At 32.1% G+C, this 24,920-nt stretch overlaps 1 protein-coding gene and 1 long non-coding RNA gene across 2 annotated transcripts; one reads left to right on the top strand and one right to left on the bottom strand.

Moving 5' to 3' along the window:
• Window positions 1–9,890: 9,890 nt before the first annotated feature.
• LOC148626084 (uncharacterized) lies at window positions 9,891–16,653 on the top strand. The gene is made up of 4 exons (XR_015919985.1): window positions 9,891–9,950; window positions 12,617–12,764; window positions 14,005–14,055; window positions 15,563–16,653. It is a non-coding gene; the product is annotated as an uncharacterized LOC148626084 (long non-coding RNA).
• A 1,048-nt stretch (window positions 16,654–17,701) lies between these two features.
• On the bottom strand, window positions 17,702–21,930 carry LOC148626083 (calmodulin-like). Its single transcript, XM_088569711.1, has 6 exons — window positions 21,884–21,930; window positions 21,606–21,647; window positions 20,687–20,717; window positions 19,580–19,723; window positions 18,560–18,802; window positions 17,702–17,932 (listed from the first exon to the last, which is right to left on the bottom strand). Exons 2-6 carry the CDS (start codon window positions 21,606–21,608, stop codon window positions 17,904–17,906), a joined length of 450 nt encoding a protein of 149 aa, XP_088425837.1. The 5' UTR covers window positions 21,609–21,647; window positions 21,884–21,930; the 3' UTR covers window positions 17,702–17,903.
• Between the last annotated feature and the right edge of the window lie 2,990 nt (window positions 21,931–24,920).

Raw genomic sequence — 24,920 nt, 5'->3', positions numbered from 1 at the left:
ACTATTTTAATGAATGCATATCAATACTACTGGTTTATTAATGTATTTGTGGATCTTCTTTTCTTTTATTGTTTTTGGTATTTCTGGCTGTGTATGTTGTTGTCCTCAAATTTCTTGACACTTTACAACTAAACCAGCATTTCTTCAAAAATATGAGCTCCACTGTCAATCACTGACTTTCAATATTTGATGGATTTTCAAGGTAAGAATAAATCCACATTTTGAAACTTCGGGTTGGAGATGCATGAAATAGAAATGAATCCTGTGGACGAGGGGAGCTAGGTTGAACAATGACCTAATCTAAAGGGAGAAATGAACAAAAAACTTCTCCTTGTTTGTGCTCTCTTTGGCAGTGATTTGTGATAGATTAAATGAACAAATATGTCAATATTGTTCGTTTTCAAACGGAATTTATGAAAACTTGTCCTTGTCATTGTTGTCTAGATTAGGCCCTGAGTTGAAAATGTCTAAACTATACACTATTTTTACAATAAATGATTACCTTTCTCCAGGAATTTTTCAAGGATACAAACTCTTGTTATCAAAACTACTTAAGATCTTTAAACTAAAAAAAACTTTGTACCTCATATATTTTAGCAATTTAAGATTCCAATCAAAATAGAAAGTCAAGGATAAAGAAATGTAGAGAATACAGGAAATATTATGATTTTCTTTATAACAAATGCACTTTGAATATAAATCCATCTTTTCTACTTTCCAAAACAAAAAAAGGTTACTAGTGAACCCATACCCCATGAGTACCGCATTTTAAGATGAATCATTCTTGCACTTAAACAGAGTGTTTTATACAGTGCCTTGAATAATGTTGTGCATTTCTTTCATTTTTTTCTGCATGATTGTTTCACCAATATGTATTACATTAATATACAAGTAACTCTAATGTTTTGCCAACAAATAAGTGCTACGAAATCAGACTCATATTGGTAGTTATTATTAAGAAATGTTGACTTGTACCAGCACTTGAGAATCATGAACTTTGTTTTATGCTTAAGTAGGTAGACCTAGGGTAAGGGACATAACTCATGATATCAGTGATATGTTTGTATTATATTCAATTTCAACAAAGCCTCTAAAACTTCCGTTTGAAGCAAAATAAAATGACTCCAAGTTAATTAGATGCTTACATACGATTGATGTAAAATGCTGAATATAAAGGTTCCAATGATTTTTAAGAATTGTGTCCCTTACCCTAGGTCTACCTCCTTAAATAGTGTCTCAGCACAAAAATGGTCCATTTTGCTTTTGCTTTCTTCTCGCTACATCTAGTGAAACTTTAAAAGGAATTACAACTGAAAAGAAATCCAGGAAAAAATGATAACAGTGCCTTTGATAATTGCAATATGTTACAATATGTAAATGCATGAAAATATACATGTATTTTAACACATCATATGGAAGTAGAGAAACCTCCTCTTGATGAGAAATATTCTTACAAAATCAGGCAAAAAAAGAGGTTGGGTGGTTATCATTGTTTCAGGTTTTTACTGGTTGATACAATAAATATATATTTTAGTGTTCTGAAATGTTATTCCTAAAATATCTCTATCAGCTGTATTAATTAAGAAAAAAATAAACACTTCTTTCTCTAAAATAATTCAAATTTATCTTAAATAAGACATAACACACTTTACAAAAATGTAGTTCAGTGTACTTCATGAGCACATCTTTGTTTCAATAACTGTTAATAACAGGTAACATAAGTAAGAGTAGAACAGGGTACTTTTCACCTGACTAACAGGTGGTCATTGTTAAAACAACATCCCCTCATAACCAGGAAGATCATTAAAGTGGTTTGGAGTGGTGAGTTTAAAACAATAAATTAAAGTCATTTGATGTACTAGACAAAACTTCTAAATACAGAAATTGGAAAGTTTACTAATGATATTGGTTTAGGGCTTCTCCCATGCATGGTTTTTAGTTACCTGATGATTTATAATGATGTCTGGACCTCCCATTTCAAAATATCTGGATCCCTCCCTATATGTTCATTTATTTATGAGCAATTAATATCACACTGTAAAGTATATAACAAATTTGATACATGCAGTATTATTTTACAAATATCATAATTTCATGTATGAAATCTTTGATTAATATTGTACTGCATATGCCAGTAACCACAGTTAGAGTACATGCACATGTATTTTTGTAGTTTTCAGTATAAATTTCCTGCAATGTTTACAGTAGACCTATCACCAGTTCTAAAAATTTTAAATCATTGTGTATTTTGGAAGTACATGAACAAATTTATGTATACATTCACTTACCTAATACATTGTACATGTATGAATGTCCCTGAAAATCAGCTCTTAGGAAAGATCTACTTTTGGGTGCCTTAATATTCATCATATTTTCAATCCACTTTCATGGACATATGGACATAGAATTTCTAAACTAATTGACTGACTTTCATGTGTCATGAAAATATGTATTTAACGTTAAGATCTGCATTCTAAATGTATATCTTGACAATGCACTAAAAAAGAACCATATTGATAATCAATTATGACTTACATGTATATGGATATAATACACATGTACATTCCATACAGAATATTACATGCCAAAATCTGTATCACATGCGGTATCAACACAAGACTCCTATATCAACCCACTTAGGGCTATTGGTCGCGGGGTGATATAGGTCAAGGGTTGATACCTGCATCAGATACAGATTTTGGCATGTCATGTTCATTTAATCATATATTTTAATTATACTTCATGTGTGTTCTGTGTAGGGTGTGATATAAGGTATGCAATATAGGTCTAGGGAGTGATATAGGGTATGCAATATAGGTCTAGGGGTGTGATATATGGTATGCAATATAGGTCTAGGAGTGTGATATAGGGTATGCAATATAGGCTAGAGATATGATATAAGGTATGCAATATAGGTCTAGGGGTGTGATGTATGGTATGCCATATATGTCTAGGGGTGTGATATATGGTAGGCCATATACCCGGTAGGTCTAAGGGTGTGGTATATGGTATGCCATATAGGTCTAGGGGTGTTATATAGGGTATGCTGTATATATATGTCTAGGGGAGGTATATGATGCGCATATGTATGCCTAAGGGTGCGATATAGTCCAGCGGTGTGATATAGGGTATGCCATATAGGTCTAGGGGTGTGCAATATACATTGTAGGTCTAGGGGAATGCGAAAAAGGTCTAGGCCTAGGGGTGTGATATAGGGTATTTAAATCACAGGTCAGCCACAATGTTAATGATTGAAAATTTGAGAATGGGACAATTTCTAATACAATCAAAATATAATAAAATCATATTTAACATATGTCGGAAAAAATTCAGCAGGAATGTCATAAGCGGGGACTCGTAATGCTCTAAACATTTGTTTGGCTTCACAAGGCCTCATTTCATCCCAATCTAATTCAGAGTAGATTTTAATTGCTCCTCTTTTTTTCTTTGTCGCATGACTTCATAGGACATAGACAAAAGGGGGAGCAATTAAGATGTAATTTTAATTACATTGCCTTTCATTCTTACCTTTGAAACAGACATTGTTTATGTTTCTGCTTTGAAATCATAATAATTTAACAATTCCATGATTTGAATGTTTATTTTCTAGTTTAAATACTTCATATTGTTTGCTACATGCATGCTTATTTATGTACATGTACGCACTGCTTGCAGTTTAAATTCCTGGCATCAAATCAAACACACATGATATATATAGGATTTACATGTACATGTACATGCATTTAGCAGTACAATGTATATAAAATATAAAACAGCTTGAACACTCTTAGCATATGTAAAAATATTTTTTATCAAAATTTTTCACAAAAATACCTGTAATTTACAAACACTTTACATGGAAAAATTTCAAACCTTCAGGACCTATCTGGCACAGCCGGATCCACACACTTTGAAAATGAGGGGTGGCAGCTTGGGTTCCTCAGAAAAAGGGGGTGCTAGGACATTATTTGTCATTTTTGTCAATTTTACACATGAAAATTACAATTTTCCCATAAAAAGGAGGGACGCCATATTGTTTTCGGTTATTGGAGGTACCGTGTTTGACCTGCGTCAGGTCAATTAGAAAATATAGTCCTGCTCGCTAAGGCAAAATTCAAATAGTTTAAAATAAGCACATAATTCAAGTAATATTGCAATTCAACAAATATTACAAAAGCTTTGATGTCATAATACTTCCATCTCTTACGAAAAATAAAACATCACATATTAAACTTGTCACGGGAGTGTTGATAATTGAATGATCGGCGGAACGATATACTAACGTAAATTTGCAGGGTTGAAAAGGGGGAGGGTAAAGAGAACATACCGCGGAATTATAGGCGGTTCCATGTGGCAATATCCCACTTCCGGTTGAATCCCACATGCCGACGATCTCTAAGTCAAGTTCAAGCTATAAATAGCCTTCCTTGACAAAAAAAAACTGCCTATTTAGCTAAAGAATGACTGATTTGTTTCGTTTGTATCTCAACAATTAATGAAAACAGTGTGTCTTTCTTTTTGAAATATTTAAGTAGCAGTGTTTGGAAGAATCATGCAAATTGTAGCATATGTAATACACCCTAAAAAGGCTACATATCCGTCACCCGAAATTAACCAAAACCCCGTTATCTGTTGGTTCATGGACCATTATCAATGGGTTAATAGACCGTTTCTCAAAATTTCACCTATGATCGATATATAAATTCCGTTATCTAAGGCTTAGCAACCCGCTAACCCATAGATTACAGAAAGTTAATTATCAGTACCGTTTGCTAATGATAATCATTTCTAGTTAGTTCATTTAAAATGCCGTTATATGTGAATTGATTTACGAATTATCCGTTATCTATGAGTTAGCAGCTGCATAAGGATACATCAGCGAATTCATAGATAGCGGAATTAATTCATAGATCACGCACTGACAAATTAAAACAGGCGTTACATCTACTCGGTGTGCTGAAGTAAAGTGTTTAAAATGCGTATGTCGCTCTGTAAGCAGAACGTTTTAAGCATTTTTAAATGTTTATTAAATACTGAAACAACTCATTATTGTTAGGCCGACTGACTTCAAGGCCGAGTCATCTTGTTCCTGAATCAGCTGATCAATGATACGTTGTTCAGGTCCTAGTGTTCTCAAACAAAGCTGATAAGTTCTAGATCGACGTAGAGCATGTAGATTTGAGATGACAAATACATAGTACATAGCTTAATAAAAATATATGAATGAAATTCTTTTCTTTTGATTTCAGTCAGATTTAGTCAACGACCAGAGCGGTCATAATAAAAAGCGTCTTGGCGTTAGAGTAGAGTAAAAAAGCGCTCGGAAATATTTCTGTACAAATATTTAACTAGAGCATTGCAGATTTCCTTTTAAAATAAACCACATCTTATACAATACATTCATAAAGGTAGGTAGTTACATGCAGTGCAGAAATATGAAAAATAAACACAAACGAAAAAACCTTATACGGAATGGGGTTTGTTTTAACGTGTAAACGCATAAAGCAGTAGACAAGACTCGTGAAATATGTCGGTCCAGAACTATCAACAACAATTGTTTTAAATTCCGTTTTCAGTTCAGTGTAGAAATTGTTATATGTTGCAAAATTCATCACTTTTCAATTTTTATTCAATATTTTCTTATTTTTTAAGCAAAATATTTTCATTATCATGCAATATTTTTCATTAAAATGCAAGATTGGTTTTAATTATAATGCAGTGTTATATATCATAATGCAACATTTTTCATTAATGTGAAAATTTGTTTTCATTAATATGCAAGGTATTTTATTATTATGCAAGAATTCTTATTGAATGAAACCATATCCGTGGTATTGGAGATAAATTATCCACTATATTAACATGTATGCATATGATGTGCATTATTAAGCAGATACCGACAAAGTTTGTGAAAAGTACGCCTTTAAATTACTATCAAAAATAACAACAACCAATTTGTTACTGAATCATAAATATTCCGAGGAATTTGACATGGAATATATACAAATTTAAGCGTTTTGGATTGGAAAGGGGTACAGTTTCCATATAACCCCCACCCCCACAAAAAAAAAAAAAAAACGTGGGGTCGCAGTTATTATTAGACTTTGTGTTGCATTGAGATAAAAATATGACTGTATTCATTTGACCGAATTTTACATACATGTAGTGAAAAAACTTCGAAATTACAAAAATCTTGGGTTTTGTTGATACAATATATATGTTTAGACTATAAAAGGTTAGTTTCGGAATATTCTTTGGTGGTAAATTGAGTCGTAAATGGGAGCTATCACTAAGGTACCTAAACATCATAATCAGGAGTTAATGAGTGGGTGTGCTCGGTGGATACCCCAGGACATGGACTACTACGTATGTTTTTAAGATAGTAAAACTGTTTTAATCTTCCCTCTTATTTTGAAGTTCAGCAACTTAAATACAGTTGGTTATCAAATTAAAAATGTCGATTAAGCAAATCGTGTAGTTATTGTTTTGTACATGGGAATGGTGTATTACGGTTATTATCCACAGCACCGTGACTCTACTTGACCCGAAAGATGAATGTACTAGTAAAGTACACGTTTTACCTTAAAATCACCTCATTACAAACTGTAATCGAAATAGACAATTCTAGGTCATCGTATCTAGTACTGAATATATGTTTATACACACAATCTGGATGCTATTTTCAGAAATACCAAGTAAGGTAAAATGGTAGCCCATAAATGTATTTATAATATTTTAATAATGAAAAAGAAGCGCGATTTATTGTAATGAATACACATGTATGTGGTTGATCAGATGACACATAGTTTTATATATGTGAGTTGACACAGTATCATAGTATACCGCACATGATTTTTTAAACAGTTTTTCGAACAAATGCTTCATTGAAAATTGTCGAAACCGAACCAGTTTAGACATAATTTTGTTCGGTTTAGACAGGTGTTCGGTTTACCACAATTCAATATACATTTTAACTCACTTATTGATGTCTTTTGAAGTGTCCGGTTTAGACATATCTTTAAGTTGCACTTCATCTAAGATTCATGCAAAATGTGATTCATGGATAGAAAGCCTACTTATTTTTATTTATGATACTTTGTTTAAAATGCTTACGTAAACATGTGACTTTTCTTATAACCCTGTTCATAAGAGATATGAAATACATAGAATGTTTTACTGTAGAATTTTAAAATAAGGGCGATAACTCTGTAAATGACACTAAAATACAATAGAAAATATTGGATTTTTAATGTTGATTATTTTCTAAGAGCAGACGGATTGGAATAAATAATTATACATTAATACAAATATGTAGCCTTTTTTTGGGTGTATCACATTTTACACAATTTTCATGATATTTACAAAGACTGCTACTTACTTATAGGAGGTTCAGTTTAGACATGTTTTACTGTATGTTGGAAAGCATGTATGATAGAATAGACAGGTTTTCGGACTATTCAGAGTTCTGACAGGTTTCACTGTATATCGACGAGAAATAGATAAAAACCGCCTCTTTATGATTCATTGGCGTCAAGATTCATGGAGTAAAGTATTCAGCGAAAGGTCAAGTGATGTAAAAATATGCCCGTTTCATCTTTCGATTGAGAAATTCTATATATATATATAGGATAATGTTATTTAAAGACTTTTTAAGCAATCAAGTAGCCATACATTCTTTGGTCCTTTAAAAAACATATATTTGCAATGCATTTTAAGTATCAGGCCCTGTAAGAATCAGGAAGTGGGTGAAACATGGTATGAAAAAAACATTATTCTGATAGTGTAATTTGACTATTTATACAATCAGAATCAAAAAAAAAAAAGACAAGGTTTTCCATATCATGTTGGCGCATTGAGGTATAATTGCATTGAAATGCACAGTAAGTGAACATTTAAAGGGTAGATAACTCTGTCAAAAACCTAAGATTCTATTGAAATAGTTCTGAGCAATGCCAGTGATGCAGCAATCAAAGAATGGTCTTTTCAAATAAAGAAAGTATCCTTGAGTGATATTACATCGTCAGATCGGTGGGGTTTTGAGATGCATGTTTCTGATTTTTTCCCATTTTGCCCGATTCTTACAAACACTTACACTTAAAAGTGTAATCACTCCACATAAACGTGAATTGAATTAAAACCCAATTTATAATTGTGATATTGAAAATCTTGACTTTTTATCGTAATTCTGAAGATGCAAATAGTCAAATAAAACTTTCAAATGGTGATTTTTTTCACACCATGTTTCACACATTGCCAGATTCTTACAGACACTGACCCTACAATGATAATAAAGACTTAAATAGTGTTTTGTATAGACATGACTTCGAATTTTTCAAGGTTTTGTTAAAGCAGTTTTTACTGTTTATACTTTATTGGACAGGTACTCAATGAAAGAAAGAGCCATAAAGACAGACCCTGATATAGATCACGGTTGGGCATGGGTTGTTCTATTCGCAGCAACCTCGACCCAGGTTATAACTTCTACTATGATATACTGTACGGGGGTGATACACTTTGCTCTTCTACAGAAGTACCAGGGAAACAATGCTTACACGTCACTTATTGGTTCCTTAAACAGCAGTCTTCTTTCATTGGTCGGTGTGTACATTTAATTAGCCCTAAGAATATCTCAGCGTTTTGAAATATGTAAAATTTTATTTTACCAATAATCTTAAATCATACAACTGCTATTTGTCTTGCAAATGTTAGTTATCAAAGCAAAAAATATAGTACAAAAGTTTGACTATTATACACTTACAATAATTCCAAACATGAATCTTTAATTTGTTTCGGTTCGGTTGAAATGACATTTGTCTTAGGTTTGTCTTAGTATGGTCACCCGCATTATCATTTTTGCCACGTTTGACATTTTGCTGTATTCCGATTGTAGATTGAAGTCATCACTACAAACGTTTTATGGTCGTTATCATGAACTCGTGGATTGTTATGGTGTATCCATCTGCACCATGAAAACTGATTTGTTCAACGTGTCATAGTTTTCCATTCCTCTTTCGTCTACCCCGGACTTAACTTTTTATGAGAAACTGGGTGGGTGTTCCTAGAAAAGTAGAGGACGCTTACCCTACCGGTGCACCTGGTTCATGCTCCCAGTTTTTAGTGGAGTCTCAGTTGATCATTTGCCTTTTTTACTTTGTATGTATGATTTTAGTTCCTCTATGTTCTTTGTTGTGTATATCTGTTTTCCAAGTCTGGTCTTTGTCCCTGTATTACATTCTTTTGATAACCGCTATAACCTTGGTTCCCTTGATTACTCTTTCCATAACGTTCTTCATATTGAATATAAAAACACCAAAATAAATATTTTCTCTAACTATTTTTAGATTAATCGCTACAGGGACATGATAAACAAATTGCAATACGAGAGCAACTTACTGTAAATAATTGAAAATGTAACGCAATTTTTTAGACAGATTTTTTAGACAGATGTAAGTGCAAGCTCAACGCAGCAACAAGCATTCGTTTTCTTTCTTAGTAACAGCTGCGGACAGGCCTCACGATATTCTCGGACGTTACTCGAATCATTCACTTTTTTCCCGACTTTGCAAGATTCTTGCATTTTTCTGAGAGAGGGTTGGTTGTAGCGTCTGGTGTAAATTTCGAATGTCAGACGCTGTTTGGAGATTGATGTTACTGTAATGGTACCACAAATAATAAAATCTAAAATAATGATAAACTTATACGTCCATTGCTGTTAGTAGGAATAGTACAAAGCAATAAGATGCATTATAACTAATACATATTTTGATAACAATTTGCGTCAAAGGCCGTTGTTCTCCAAACGTTTTTTTTTATTTAAAAAAAAACAACATTAAAACAGAAATCTATCAACAATGAAATAATCCATAAGAATAAAATTGAAATATTTATTTTTTGTAGGTCCGCTTGCAGGAGCCTGTATAAACTTGTACAGTTGTCGAGTAGCGATAATGGTTGGTGGTATATTCATTTTCCTTGGTTACGGTTTAAGTGCCTTAGTTATTAGTAGTCTAAACTATATTTTGCTGACATATGGGATTGTTGCTGGTAATGATAGTTCTTTTAGCAATGTTGTCAATGAAAACCAAACATAAAAAGTATTTTTTAGTAATTTCAATATCGAAAGGTAGACAACTCTATCATAAATAAATATGATTTCAGTGCTCAAAGGACAAATATTTTTGGTGGGTAATTCATTTGTCCCTCCTAAGAGTATTAAAACCTTCGTAGACTTAACAAAAAAGTTACACTCATCCTAACAGTATGAAAAACATGTGTAGCCTTAAAACTTAGAGTTTCTCATTTCATTTCTTTACCAGTACTAGAAACATGTGTAGCCTTAACACTTAGAATTACTCTTTTCTTTACCAGTATAAGAAACATGTGTGGCCGAAACATTTATATTTACCCTAATAAGAAACATATGTAGCCTAAACACTTAGAGTTACTCTTTTCTTTACCGGTATAAGAAACATGTGTAGCCGAAACATTTATATTTACCCTAATAAGAAACATGTGTAGCCTAAACACTTAAAGTTACGGTTTCTTTACCGGTATAAGAAACATGTGTGGCCGAAACATTTATATTTACCCTAATAAGAAACATGTGTAGCCTAAACACTTAGAGTTACTCTTTTTTTTACCGGTATAAGAAACATGTGTGGCCGAAACATTTATATTTACCCTAATAAGAAACATGTGTAGCCTAAACACTTAAAGTTACGGTTTCTTTACCGGTATAAGAAACATGTGTGGCCGAAACATTTATATTTACCCTAATAAGAAACATGTGTAGCCTAAACACTTAAAGTTACGGTTTCTTTACCGGTATAAGAAACATGTGTGGCCGAAACATTTATATTTACCCTAATAAGAAACATGTGTAGCCTAAACACTTAAAGTTACGGTTTCTTTACCGGTATAAGAAACATCTAATTAATGCATGTCATTTGAAAATTAGTGTTCGTGATGCTTGGGTCAACTTTGCATATAGGATATTCTTCATTTGACAAACCAGAATTTGTAACTCATAGTGTGATTATACAGTAAAATATATTAAAACTGAAACTCTATTAAACTTTTAATAGAAGTCTTTGTTGTAAGAATCATGTATGATACACCAAAAAAAGGCTACACACTTTTTTGTTATTAATTTACTTTACAGGTCTATATGATGAATTACATAATTATTCCAGCCCGGTCTGTCTGTTCTTAGGATATAATCTACACTAAAAATGCAAAAGTTTCTATTGTATTCTAATGTCATTTAGATAGTTATCTTCCTTCATTTTGAATTCTGCAGATAATTCTATATGTTTTATCTCTTAAGAAGAAGGGTTATATAAAAAGCCATATGTTAATTTCTATTTACCATGATATTTTAAACAAAATATCAAAAATAAAAATATATAGGCTTTCCAACCTTGAATCACATTTTGCAAGATTTTTTGTGGACTGCTACTTTAAGGGTTCCGTTTAGAGGTGGTTTAGGTTTACTAATATTCAAGAAACATATAAACTGATATCAAGGCACAATACAAAATTCTGTTAAAAAAATATCGTTAAGACTGAATTATTCTTTAACGTATTATAGGTATCATTTAAAAAGTGTTTTGACCATTGTATAAAAATATATGTTTTATTACCAAAGTTTTTCTTCTCACTAGTTGTAAATTGTTGTTTCATAATTTCGGTAGCAAACTACGTAGTATTCAGAAAAAAACCGTATTTATCATCACCATGAAAACTGATTTGTTCAACGTGTCATAATTTTCCTATCCTCTTTCGTCTACACAGAACTCGACTTTTATGAGCATCTCGGTGCATGGGCGTTTCTAGAAAAACACAGGACGCTTACCATATTGGTGCACCTGGTCTATGCTCTCGTTTTTTTAGTGGAGTCCAAGTTGCTCATTTGCTATTGTTGTTTAGAATGTATTATTTTAGCTATTTTATGTTTTTGTTGTGATTGTCTGTTTCCATGTCTAGATTTTGTCCATGGATTACATTCTTTTGATTTCCGCCAGATTTTGGTTTCCCTTTGATTACTCTTTTTTAATCGAAAAATAATATATTGATGGGCATATAAGGTTTTATATTTTTCGACTATAAATAGTTAATAAACGTAAAATTAAACTTTTATTAATAAAGACAAATTAACAGATGTAATAAAGAAATGGTTAAACGTACAATTTGAATTACAAAAAAAGCTTATGAGCAAACCGGACTCAAAAAGAAGAAGAACAATGTACAAACAACATAACATTCAAGACAAATCGAAAAAAGGAGCAAAAAAAAACAAAACAAAACAAAACAAAACAAAGAAAATAGTAGTGACTAGGTGAACAGAACGAGTACTCAACTTTGCACGGAGATTGACACAATTTAAAAGTGGCGAAGTTATAGAATGATGTAACAATATTAGAATAGGGACATTAAATTTAAAACAGCATAAACCTTCTCTAAGTCTTAACTGTGAGAAGATAAGCACGGAACATAAGTCTTCGGCAAACTCTAGATTCATTGAACACACCGTGCTAATATACATTGTAACGTTTAAAGCCTTGAATATCTTTGATAGATATTTATATTCACAAGATCTCTTCAAATGGTTTTCCAGGGACAAGTCTTGGATTCCTTGCAACTCATGCAGTTACTTCAATTGGAAGAGGCATGGAATAGCAATTGGTGTGACGATGAGCGGGGCAGGAATAGGAACCTTTATAACTGGTCCCTTTGTTCAATATCTTCTAAATACGTATAGGCTGGTAGGTACATTTTTGCTGTTGGCGGGGTTTGGAGTCCATGCTGTAGTATTTGATACATTAATACGCCCTAAAACTATGGGTGACACAACATATTGTCCAAACCGTCATAACAGAAAACAAAAGTAATGCGTTATGTAGTGATATCAAAAACACTTTAAATTTTGATATATTTCTTGACAAAGCATTTGTGTGCTGTGGTTTGCTGTTTTTATTATGGAATATGGCGTTTTCTATAATAATGATTCATTTAGTAAACTTTACTGTCGTACAGGGAACTGCCAGAGAATCAGCCGCAATGTTGATAACATATGCAGGGATAACATCTACAATAGGCAGGATCGTGACAGGACTGGCCTTAAACAGCGGAACAATAGATCCTTTACTGTTGAATTTTGGATTTTGTAGCATTATGACTTTTGTAACTTTTCCTTTTCCATGGTATTTAAGAACATTCGGTGGTCAAATAGTTTTTGCATTGATATTTGGTATGTATGGTGGTGGATTATCAACTTTAATGAATCCCCTTTGCTTAGAAATTCTAGGAATAGAAAAAGTTGCAAGTGGTATAGGGACGGTGTTTTTTTCTTGGAGGGATAGGCTACTTAGGAGGACTTCCTATTACAGGTATTGTGTTTAAATAACCAAATAATGTTTTATGGTATTACATCGTATGGCACATTATGTGATTTGGCAGTGATGGTGTTTAAAAATGATAAACAGTTTTTTCTAAAATAGACGAAATATTATTGTTATATACAACTGAATGATAACTTTTTTCTAGAATGTAATATAGATAATTGATATATAGATCGGAATGAAGGTTATAGTGCTAAGTTGATTCTGAGGTATTGTAAAATTTACTTTTTTTTCCTCACATCCTACATTTAAATTGCCAACAGTTTCGTTTAATTTTTAATATAAGATTTCTTTAACTTTGATATTTTGGATGAAGTAAAACAACGTAGATAAACATCCAACATAAAACTATACAATGGTTTATCTTTTCTCTGATTTAAACCTTTGGGGAAGTCATAAATAGTATTAGCAAGCATCTAGTGAGTACTTTAAATCAGTAGGGAAAGCGATTCAATGAAATATCTTTGGATTATGACTATATATATTGAATACGTAATTAGGATGTGAAATTATGTTTGTGAAGACCTATTTTCTTTTATGACAGTTATATGAATATTGTTTTTTTGCGTTTATTATTGATTTCATACATTTATTTTAATTGAAGGTATTATTATTGACAAGAAAGGAACCTATGAGTACAGCTTTTACTTATGTGGTGAGTTTAAAGGGCATCAACCTGCCAATTACATAATTAAATAGAACTAGAGAATTGTGACCAAAATAAATGACAGATAGACTGCACAGTGAATAGACTGATGATAGCTTTATTTATCATAGTTTAACGTCCTAGTTCAGATTTTTCATTTATTATAGGACATGAAAAATTGATCAATCATATAGAACTATCTTAGTACTACTTCGACACGCTAAGCTTGATCTTTATTATACTTGCTCGTAGAAGCAACAGCACTCAGTTAGGCATGTCAACCAACTCTGAAACTTTATTCGGACTCCGATTTAACTAATTAGTGCATATAGATACACCATAATGATCCATGAGCTCATAGTGATGAGCCTTCAACTTTGTAGTGATGGGTTAAAAATTGTAGGAATATAATTCGGTTTCAGAAGCCTAATTGTAGCAATCTAGCGCGGTACATAAAGTAAGTGTTGTTTCGGCAAAGTCTGGCATACCGTATGAGTTGTGATATGAACATTGATAATAATTAAGTGTGCATAATCAACCTTAGACTCATTAAAAACCAGACAATACGTTATTCGAAAATATTGCTTGAAAATAATATTGTGTGATGAATAGATAATGTTCTCAATAACGAAGGCGTCATGCCTACCGCAAAAATTTTCTTCAAAACTGTGATATGGACAGAGAAATTTCCCATGTATTTTTGTCACCTTATAACCCTTTAACCAGGCAAAAGATTACTTATACATATTAAGCATTTATAGGGATAAACATTGAAATAATTATCTTAAGGGTCTATTGTATTATCTTGGCTTCATAAGTAGCAGGCTTTGTAAGCGTCATGCAAATTTTGTAATATGTGATACATCCTTAAAAGACTACACATTTTTATTTTTTGGTATCAAGTTGCCTGATAGGTCCATGTGATAAAATGTAAATAATTTGATTTCATTCAAATATGTGCTCTAAGGAAATAATTCACATTGAAAATCCAATAGTTTCCATTATATATTAGTATCATTTACAGAGTTGTCTCCCTTAATTTTAAATTCTACAGTATATTCTATATAGGTTTTATCCCCTAAGAACAAAGGCTATATGAAACACCACATTTTAATTTCTGTTTACAACATTTTAAACAAAATCTCAAAAATAAGAATATGTATGCTTTCCAACTATGAATCACATTTTGAATTTTTCCCAGCTGGAGTGCTACATAAGGTCAAATAACTAGTAGGCGATGAAATAATTTCTGCATGATTTTGAGACAAAACATACTTAAATATAAGCAGTGAAACCTGTCTAATCTGAACTTTTTTTAAAATTCAAAATTGGTTCAGTTTAGACAGGTGTTGGTTTTACCAAAGTTTAAAATACGTTGAATTTAATACAAAGGGACTATTGAAATAATGTCTGGTTTAAACGGGTTTTCGATTTTTTATGGTTCGGTTTAGACAGGTTTCACTGTACATCATTTATTGGTAGATTTTGTTAATTAAGTCTTTTTTCTATGTTTTAGGTTGTTTCTTTCTGTTTGCATCTCTTGTAATATTGGGCACTTCGACATTAAAGACTACAAAAGAATCAACAGAAGAATTGACTCTATCTGTGGATAACATACAAGACCATAAAATCAAAATAATTAATGAAAGATTGTCTGGTGATGTCAATGTTTCTATAGAGATTTCACCTCTAAATGGAACAGAGCGCGTAGAACAAAAGAAAGGTATAGATGAATCAACACCATCTTCAATTGATATGAATTAAAACTGTGAAACCTGTCTAAATCGAACCCTGAACTATCGAAAAACCTGTCTGAACCGGATATTAAAAAAAGCTTAATTTATTTTGACACAGAAAAAGACAAACACCTGTATCAACGGAATCAATTAAAAGTAACAAAAGGGGTTCGGTTTTGACATAATGCAAGAATGCTATACGCATATAAAAAAGAAAGAAAAATAAACAAAAAGTTGTCAAAGTTTGGAACTGCATAGGTTTATTTTATATTGTGATGGAAGAGTAATCAAGGGAACCAAGATTATAGCGGTAATGAAAAAAATGTAATCCAGGGACAAAGACCAGACATGGAAAACCGACATACACAAGAAAAGAACATAAAGTAACTAAAATCATACATACAAAGTAGCACAAGCAAATGAGCAACTCGGACTCCACTAAAAACTGGGAGCATGGACCAGGAACACCGGTAGGGTAAGCGTCCTCTTTTATTTGGTACGATATAATATTTCTGTATATGCTATAGTAATAATGCCAGAATCATATGTTGGATTTCCTTCGAAACTTTTAAACATTGATAAAACTATCATTATGCGTTGGTTTGGAATTTATCATGTATTTTTTTAGTTTTAGTTTCAGTAAGTACTTTTCCAAGTATGGACTGTATCATACTAAAGAAATTATCGTCTCGGAAGGGGAAAAACAAAAACTTTCAGAGGTTATTATGGTGACTATAGCACTTATAAACCAACGGCTTAGTTTAAAGCTGTTTGAAAATGATTGCTATTTTGTTAGTTTTTTGACGTTATATTAACTTAAGTAGCTGTCGTTATAAAAATCAGACAAGAGGTGATTCATGCACGTCAAGCACCCACCAAATTCAGTTTTATTTCTTGCTCAGAAACAGTTGTTGACCACATAATCAGTTTTTTATTGAAATTGTACATGAAATCACCACTTTCCAAGAGTTATCGTAAATAATTTGATTTCATTGATTTTAGTGTGAGGTTTAAGTGTGATTTTTCAAATTTACAGATCTAAATACAGAAAAAAGGACTACTGTCACATAAAAATATAGCATATGTAGACCAAAAGAGCATCTTTTATTTCGTAAGTTTTTTTATACACCATGAATCATCTTACCATAGACAGTGTCTGAATTTTATATGGACTGCTACTTTTTTTGGTTACAGTAGTGGGAAAACCTATGACAATAACCCCTTTGACATTGTAATCGCCGATAATCTTGGAAGCAATTGTTTTATAGTTAATTGTATTGTAATTTGACACTTTTAGGTCTGGCGCATGGTTGGTTCGGACGCTACAAAATAAAAATTAAATTTGTGATGCTGCATTTTAAGTCACTGTATATTAGTAACCGGCCAATTTCAAATATCGATTCGGTTTAGACAAGTGCTAGCTTTATTAAGGTTTTAAATATGTTGAAATTGATATACAGAAACTTAGAAATGCCTGGTTTAGAAGGTTTTCTGTTAAATCAGGATTCGGGTTAGATAGATGTTTTACTGTATTATCCAAAAAGCAAATAGAGTTTTGAATTGCAAACAGTGTTTTGTAAATGACTGTAATCAAATTTTGAAGAATAACATAATCAAAGGGAGATGATTGGCAGAAATGTTGTGTTGTAATGCTTATAGATTTAATTGGCACTAAAAACATGGGCAACATTCATTGTCTAAAATAATATGAAATACAATGGGAATGGATACGATGAATATGTCAAAGCGACAAAAAATGCGAGCTCAAGTATCTTAGAAAAATGTCGCTTTACATGTTTTTATACAAGTTTTTTACCAGTAACTGAAGTTTGATGACCAATACTTCTGAAGTATTTCCAATATATACATATATGGTAAATAAACTCCTAATGTGTTTGTAGAAATGAACCTAATAAGCGTAACAATGTAATGTTTAATTGATTTTTTACCATTTTATACAAAATCGTTTTAAATTAAAAAAAGACAAAATTAACATGAAAAAAAAAACAAAACATTACAAAACTCATTTAGGTGATTGACTTTAAATACGATGACGTTCTTGACAACAGCAGCACATAAATTATTCACTTCCATCTGTAAACTGTTTAATTTGATCTGTTGTTACTTGTTTGTCATCATTTTGACAAATTCTGAAACAGAAATCAAATGGAAATGTACGCTGCAATATACTGTGCTAAAAAGCTCCTTAAGCTCATCTAGGTTTTTGTCATGTTCAAACCACCTGACAAATCACTTAATAAGTACACACATACAGTTGTTATTGCAGACTTTTTATCATAAAATTATATGTGAAAACTCATCACATCATAGTTTTATAACTGCTACGCGGGCATTTATTTTGAAAACAAACTATTTCAACCGATCCAAGAATCTTTCCTTATTCTATTCTTTCATCGACTCCTTTCGATTATTTTATTGTCACTTACATTTCACGGTCTGTGTGTTTTTTTGTTGTGTTTATTTTTTTAAATGTCTCAGTTCCGTCTTTTTTGTTATTGAATTATTCTTTAACAGTTAATCCTTTTAGCAATATGGACCATGTACATTACTCAACGAAAAGGTTGGCATTATATATTATCTAAAATGACCCGACCTTGTGCAAAGTTTTCCTGACCCGTTTTTTTTTCATTTTGTTTTATTTTACAAGAGATCTTGATAGGGCAGCATGCATATAAAGATTACAAACATTTATTTTTAACTTTAAATAACAGATAATCATTTTTACTAATATAAACAATAGTTACGAATTTACATACCATCATAATTTACTTGGCCATCTCCATCAACGTCTGCCTCTCTAATCATTTCATCGACCTCCTCGTCTGTCAACCTCTCTCCAAGGTTCGTCATTACATGTCTCAGTTCGGCACCGCTAATATAGCCGTTTCCGTCTTTATCGAAGACTTTAAAGGCTTCCCGAAGTTCTTCCTCGCTATCAACTTCCTTTATTTTCTTCGCCATCATAGTTAAAAATTCGGAAAAATCTATTGTTCCGTTCCCTGTAGAAAAAAATAGCCTATAACTAGATAAAATAAAACCTGTTCAAATTTTGAATTCGTTTGTTTTAGATAAGTGTTCGGTTTCCGAAGGTTTGAAATAAATTCAGATTGTTATAAAGAAATTTATAAAGTGTTTGGATGACAGGTTTCGGATTATTTATTGTTCGGTTTAGACACAAAAATACCAAACATATGTTACAAAATTCCCATATGCTGCACATGTGTTTCAAGGTCAGCAGGATATGAGAATCAAATATATAGGAAGATCTAAATCCAAAAATTAATTGTATAAAAAAAAAATACTGTAAACCAAACTATCGAAATAGGTAGCCAAATCCATCACCGAGAAGTTCTACCTTGTGCAATACAAGAAAACGAAAACTCAGATTTTTGGTGTTTTTTTTTTAATTTATAATACTGCAAATTTTGAAATATATGATTGATAAAATCTGATATATAATAGGGAGTCAGACAAGTCTGACCACTGGGTTGGAGAATACTCTCGTTGACATTAGGTTTACCAGAAGCGACATCGCCAACGTGGTTATTAACCACAAAATAAAAACCATATTACTGGAAATTTCGATATGCTGTACACGAGTTTCAAAGAGCAACCTTATAGACAGATATCTATCTTGACTAGTAAATGTAGATGACAGTTCAACAAATCCATTCGTTATTTTGTGTCCAATTTGAAAGAAAAAAAAGACAACAATTAATGAAAAGAATTTGTTCAATAAAGTTAAAAAGATATATCAACAATGACGTTTTTCTTACCGTCTGCGTCTACCTCATTAATCATGTCTTGCAGTTCAGCTTCCGTAGGATTTTGTCCAAGTGACCTCATAACAGTTCCTAACTCTTTCGTTGTTATGGTACCGTCACCATCTTTATCAAATAAACTAAATGCTTCCTTAAACTCTGTGGTGACACAAACATTTCTATTGATTACATATGTAATCCACTTTGCGTTTTTTTCATTGAGTTGATACGAAAATCGCAATTATCATTTTAATTAGAAAATATTGCTATGTATTAATTATAAGTACTTTTTTATTTTATGAAATCTTTTTTTTTTTGTTCTTTTTACACTCATATATTATTGTTTTCAATTTTCGATTGTTATGTTTTTGTATTTTCATTTTTCGGGTTCTGTTTGTTGAGTACTTGTTTTTCATGTCATTTGTGTTTATTGCTGACATATAGCATCATATTTAAACCAACCACTAGTATTTACATCGGAAATGCTCCGTACTTAGTCAAGACCACTGCGGGTATTTCCAACTTTCCGATTTTTGCCTTGATAATGCAATTTATCATATGGATGTTCTTCTTTTGACTATTACTTTTGACAATTGCTTAGTGTTTGTCTTCCAGTTCAGTAATTGTGTTATTAAGTGTAAGTATTTCTAAGAATCGGCCGATATGGGAAAAATCAGAAACATGATTATCAAAAACCTACCGATATGACAGTAAAATATCACTCAGCGTTCTCTATTTTAAAAGACCATTATTTGATTGGTGCTTCATTGGGTTTGCTCAATTTTTTTTCAATAGAATCTTAGAAAAATAAGGTTTTTTACAGAGTTATCTGCCCTTGAAATTTGCATTTTCAGTGCATTTCAATGAAATTGTAACTCAGTGGTCAAGCATGATATGGAAAATCTTTTCTGTTTTCCTTAATTCTGATGGTGCAAATAGTCAATTTACACTATCAAAATGATGGGTTTTTTTTTCATACCATGTTTCACCCACTGCTTGTTTCTTACTGAGACTGACACTTAACCTTCATCCTCCTCATTTGATAAGAAGTTAATTTAAACATTTGGACATCTTTTCAAATGTATAATATTCGTTTATATCAAAGTCGTATTATAAACATACCAGCTATTTGATCTTCTGACAACTGGTCGTTCTAAAAGAGAGATAATTACATATTATATTATATTTTGTGTTCAAAGACGAAAATTGATTACAAAATTTAAAAAAAAAAAAACAAAAAAAAATAACAAAAAAAAAACAAGGTTATATTATTCTACAAGATGGAGGTCATCACTACAGAAGTTTAATGGTCGTCATCATTAACTCGGTGGATCGGTACAGTGTATCCATGCATTTGCACCATGAAAACTGATTTGTTCAACGTATCATAGTTTTTGTTTTCTCTTTCGTATAGCCCGGACTTAACTTTATGAGCAACTCGGCGAGTGTTTCTAGAAAAGCAGATGACACTTACCCTACCGGTACACCTAGTCCATGTGCCCAGTTTTAAGTGGAGAATGAGTTGCTCATTTACTTTTGTTACTTTGTGTGTATTATTTTGTTTATTTTAATTTATTTGTTGTGTTTGTTTATTTTCCATGTCTGGTCTTTGTCCCTGGATAGCATTCGTTTGATTTCCGCTAGAATCGTGGTTTCCTTGATTACTCTTTCGCGTAATCTGTAGCACACAATTTATTTGCTCAATTCAGTTGAAAATGTATGTGATAAAAATTGATAAAAATGCATGCGTACAAGTGTGAATACTAGTTCTTTATAAGGATTAGCTGATTTATTAGTTTTATTAATATAATTATGGTTTTCTCCAAAATTCAGATCTACACAGAAAGAATTCAGTATAGTTACCTAAATATATGGCGTATGTAAATCAGAAGAGCACCATTTGTTCGATGTTTTTATGCAGCATGTTTGCAGTGTCGGAATTTTATATGGATTGGTTTTCAAATAATTCAGATTCATGTATCTGGAATTTTTAAGAGTATCAATAACAATTTCACCAAATGTATTAAGCGCCATGTCTTACCATTTTTTTTTAAAGAATTTCCACTGAACTATCCGACAGCCACTGTAAAAATATTGAATGGTCACACAACGTTCCGGAAAAATAAACAAAAAAAAACCGGATATATTTTAGTAATACATTTGTAAACGATTTAAACCCGATATTGATTCAGTATTTTACATGGTATGCTACAATGGATCAACGATCGGATATCGAATATTTTTGCGTTTTTCTTTCAGTTTACAACGAGGTGATTTTCATAAAGATAATATTAGAGTGGTCATAAATCAAATATTTACATTTACTTAGAAGAAATGAATCAATTTTGAAATACTATCAATGTAAGTGGTTGGGCGGTCATTATCCCTCTGTCAATTTTGAAGTTTTCAGCTTTGTTTTTGTTGATAAATGAAATGATTACAGCAGGTGGTTAGATTACAAACCTGTTTAGTGTATCAGATCATATTTGTTAATAATTCATATCACATCGTAAAATTAGCCTAGCTGTTATGTTCAGGTTTTAAAATAATCAATTGCTCAATCGATTCCGGACGGTATTGCTGTAATTTCGCCTTGTGTCTCAATCTAGAACTGATTACGTAGATTTCAAACCCGATGTATTTCTTTAGTTTCGAAAATCATCGACAATTTTCTTTGAATTGGTATGCAACCAGCAAGCCGGTAACAAAGGTAAAAAATTCAGTAATTAATAAATTGTATGGTCATACATGCCGTGTTGAATCTGTTCAAAGTTATTATTTTCGGCTTCTTTATAACTATGTTGCATAATCTCAACAAGAAAAAAATAACTAACATGATCTAATGGACATTAAAAGCTCTCAAAGTGAAAATATCTCCTCTAATATTTCTATGTAATTCTATCAAAAACTGAAATCAAAGAAAAAAATGTGTAAGATGAATTTGTTTTAAAACGATTACGGCATTAGATTTCTCCCTCCATATCTTCGTTCTCTTTTTTGCAAATTATTTTTCAGAAACCGTCAAGTCATCGGAATTGCATTCTAAGTATCAAAAAGAATACCAAAGCATACAAAAATAAGTACATTTCCGAGACATCAGAATTCAAAGACATGGCCAAAACTTGAAAACAGGAACAAAGACGATCTACATACTCACTATAGACAACAGAGTAAATTATATAATTACAATTGCACATAAAATTAAAGAAAATATCAGAAAACAAGAAAGATCACAATTAGATAAACACTTAACTAGGAAGTGCTATGATTGAGCTGAGGCATATTCTTTCGATCAGTTAAATCTAGGTTCGGAGTGACACGCCAGTAACTGATAGAGTAGTCCAGTGTTTTATGCTTGGTTGGCTATATGCACTATTTTGACAGCACTGAAACCCCTTGAACTGGGTTTATCGTGTTTTCCTGTGTATTTTTTTGACTGATTACATTTGTTAGTGGTATAAGGAAACAATTGATGTCCTATCAAAATAGTTCAACAAAGCCGCATATTTTGCGTCTTTCAAAAGTCCTGAATTTCTATCTTGTGTAAATACTGTGAGATTTTGAATTTTATTCGTATAGTTAAGGTTTACTGAGATGTCCAAACCGAAATAAATGTTTTATGGGCAAGTTCAAGGCATTCTCGGTATGTGGAAAATTTCCTGTCTTTCATTTTAGTCCCATATACGATTTTTGCTGTTTTTTATCGCAGTTTGGAAGGATGTCTCTTTAACACATTCCCAATGTCCACTCTTTTATCTACTCATAGTATGGACAATCATAAATTTTTCACCTAATGCAACACCAGGTTAAAAGAAGCTTGTTTTGACTTTCTTTTTCCGACGCAGCCGTTATAGCATCGCTTTTTACCCTTTGACCTTAAGGACGCTCTTCCATTGAAACGCAAGTCATATGATCGCAGTTCTTTTCCCCGATTGGCCAAATACTAATAACTTAGTGGCGTTCGAAAAATCTGTATCGAAAATTTGGAATTGCGTTCGGAACCATAAAAAATTGCGTTGTTTCTATACTTCTTATTAATAGATAAACTAATATCATATATAAATTTGTCTATACAAAGTACACGGTGTAAATACAAATATCCAATTCTGAAGAAATGAATAAGAATCGAAAAACAGGAAAAAGTAAATATAATTTCGTTTTTTGAAAACCTTGCTAATGCTAACGCTATATTGAGTTCAGACAACTACATGATTGTAACGTATTTTGTTAACACCGTTATTAGAAAACACGTGTTATATTTCGCATTCGAGTTGTTGGGTTTTTTTAACATTACGGAAATAAAACTGCGTTTCTGATTTCACTGCCATTGTCAGGCATGTATCTCACTAAACTTCGCGAGTTTGTATACATCGGTAACCTTGAATCGTGAAGATTGCTAATGGTGCGCTTCTACATTGTCCACAGGCAGAATATATGTGTTGCAATAAACAATAGCGTTCTTTCTTTAAGAATCTATTTAACGACATAACTTGTCAAATCCGTAACTAGTAAACAAGGTATTAACTTTTACAGAACATGCTTTATCGTTTATCCGATAACTTGTCGCCTCAAAAGCCTTTACTAGATAAGCTTGCCATTGAAATGTCAATATTTGGACTAAAATAACACTTTGGTAATTGACAAAAGTCCCTATTTGTGAATTTTACCTGCATTCAGTTAATATTTAAATGTAACATACATTTCAATAAAAAGTTACATTACAATGTTTTCTTCTACAGTATATACTTTGATTATTAAATGAAAACCTGAACTCGTGGAAGAGTAATCAAGGGAACCAAGGTTATAGCGATAATCAAAAGAATGTAATCCAGGGACAAAGACCAGACATGGAAAACAGAACATACACAACAAAGAACATTACGGTTTATCCATCTGCACCATAAAAATTGATTTCATTAACGTGTCAAAGTTTTCCTTTCCTCTCTCTTCTACCCTGGACTTCACTTTTTTATGTTTGTGGCTTGGTTCACAAAAAAGCAGAGTAATTTTTTACATTTAGAATTTGCTTGGTGTTTTTTAACCAGCAATCAATCACAATTCACATCAATTACCTGATGAAGTTACTTAGGAAGTGAAATGGACAAATGACACCGGGCGCTGGATTGGATTGCAATTGCAATTTATTGCAACCTTGTCGGTTAATTAATTTCTGTAACAGATTTCATTGGCGGAAATGCTTATAAACAAATATTTTGTGTATTGCTTTTCCGCAATGACTTGTACCGTGTCTCTCCTTTCCAGATGTGACAGAAATGGTTGAGTGGAGTGTTCTTAGCTGAACGTATTGCGCTACATTTCTAACTTAGATTGAAATACATATAATACTCGATACAAC

The sequence above is a fragment of the Perna viridis genome, chromosome 2, assembly GCF_037379345.1.
Source record: "Perna viridis isolate PV_CMFRI_1.1 ecotype Kerala chromosome 2, ASM3737934v1, whole genome shotgun sequence".
NCBI classification, from domain to species: Eukaryota; Metazoa; Mollusca; class Bivalvia; order Mytilida; family Mytilidae; genus Perna; species Perna viridis.
The sequence above is the reverse complement of the archived record's forward strand: the minus strand, read 5'-3'. Positions and strand labels throughout refer to the sequence as shown.

Bases quoted from the DNA above. Each gene is read 5' to 3' on its own strand.
- LOC148626083 (XM_088569711.1), bottom strand. The intron at 18,803-19,579 runs GTAAGAAAAACG...TTTTTTCTACAG, and splicing joins TAATGAGGTAGACGCAGACG to GGAACGGAACAATAGATTTT. The intron at 17,933-18,559 runs GTATGTAAATTC...TTTCTGTTTCAG, and splicing joins TGGCCAAGTAAATTATGATG to AATTTGTCAAAATGATGACA.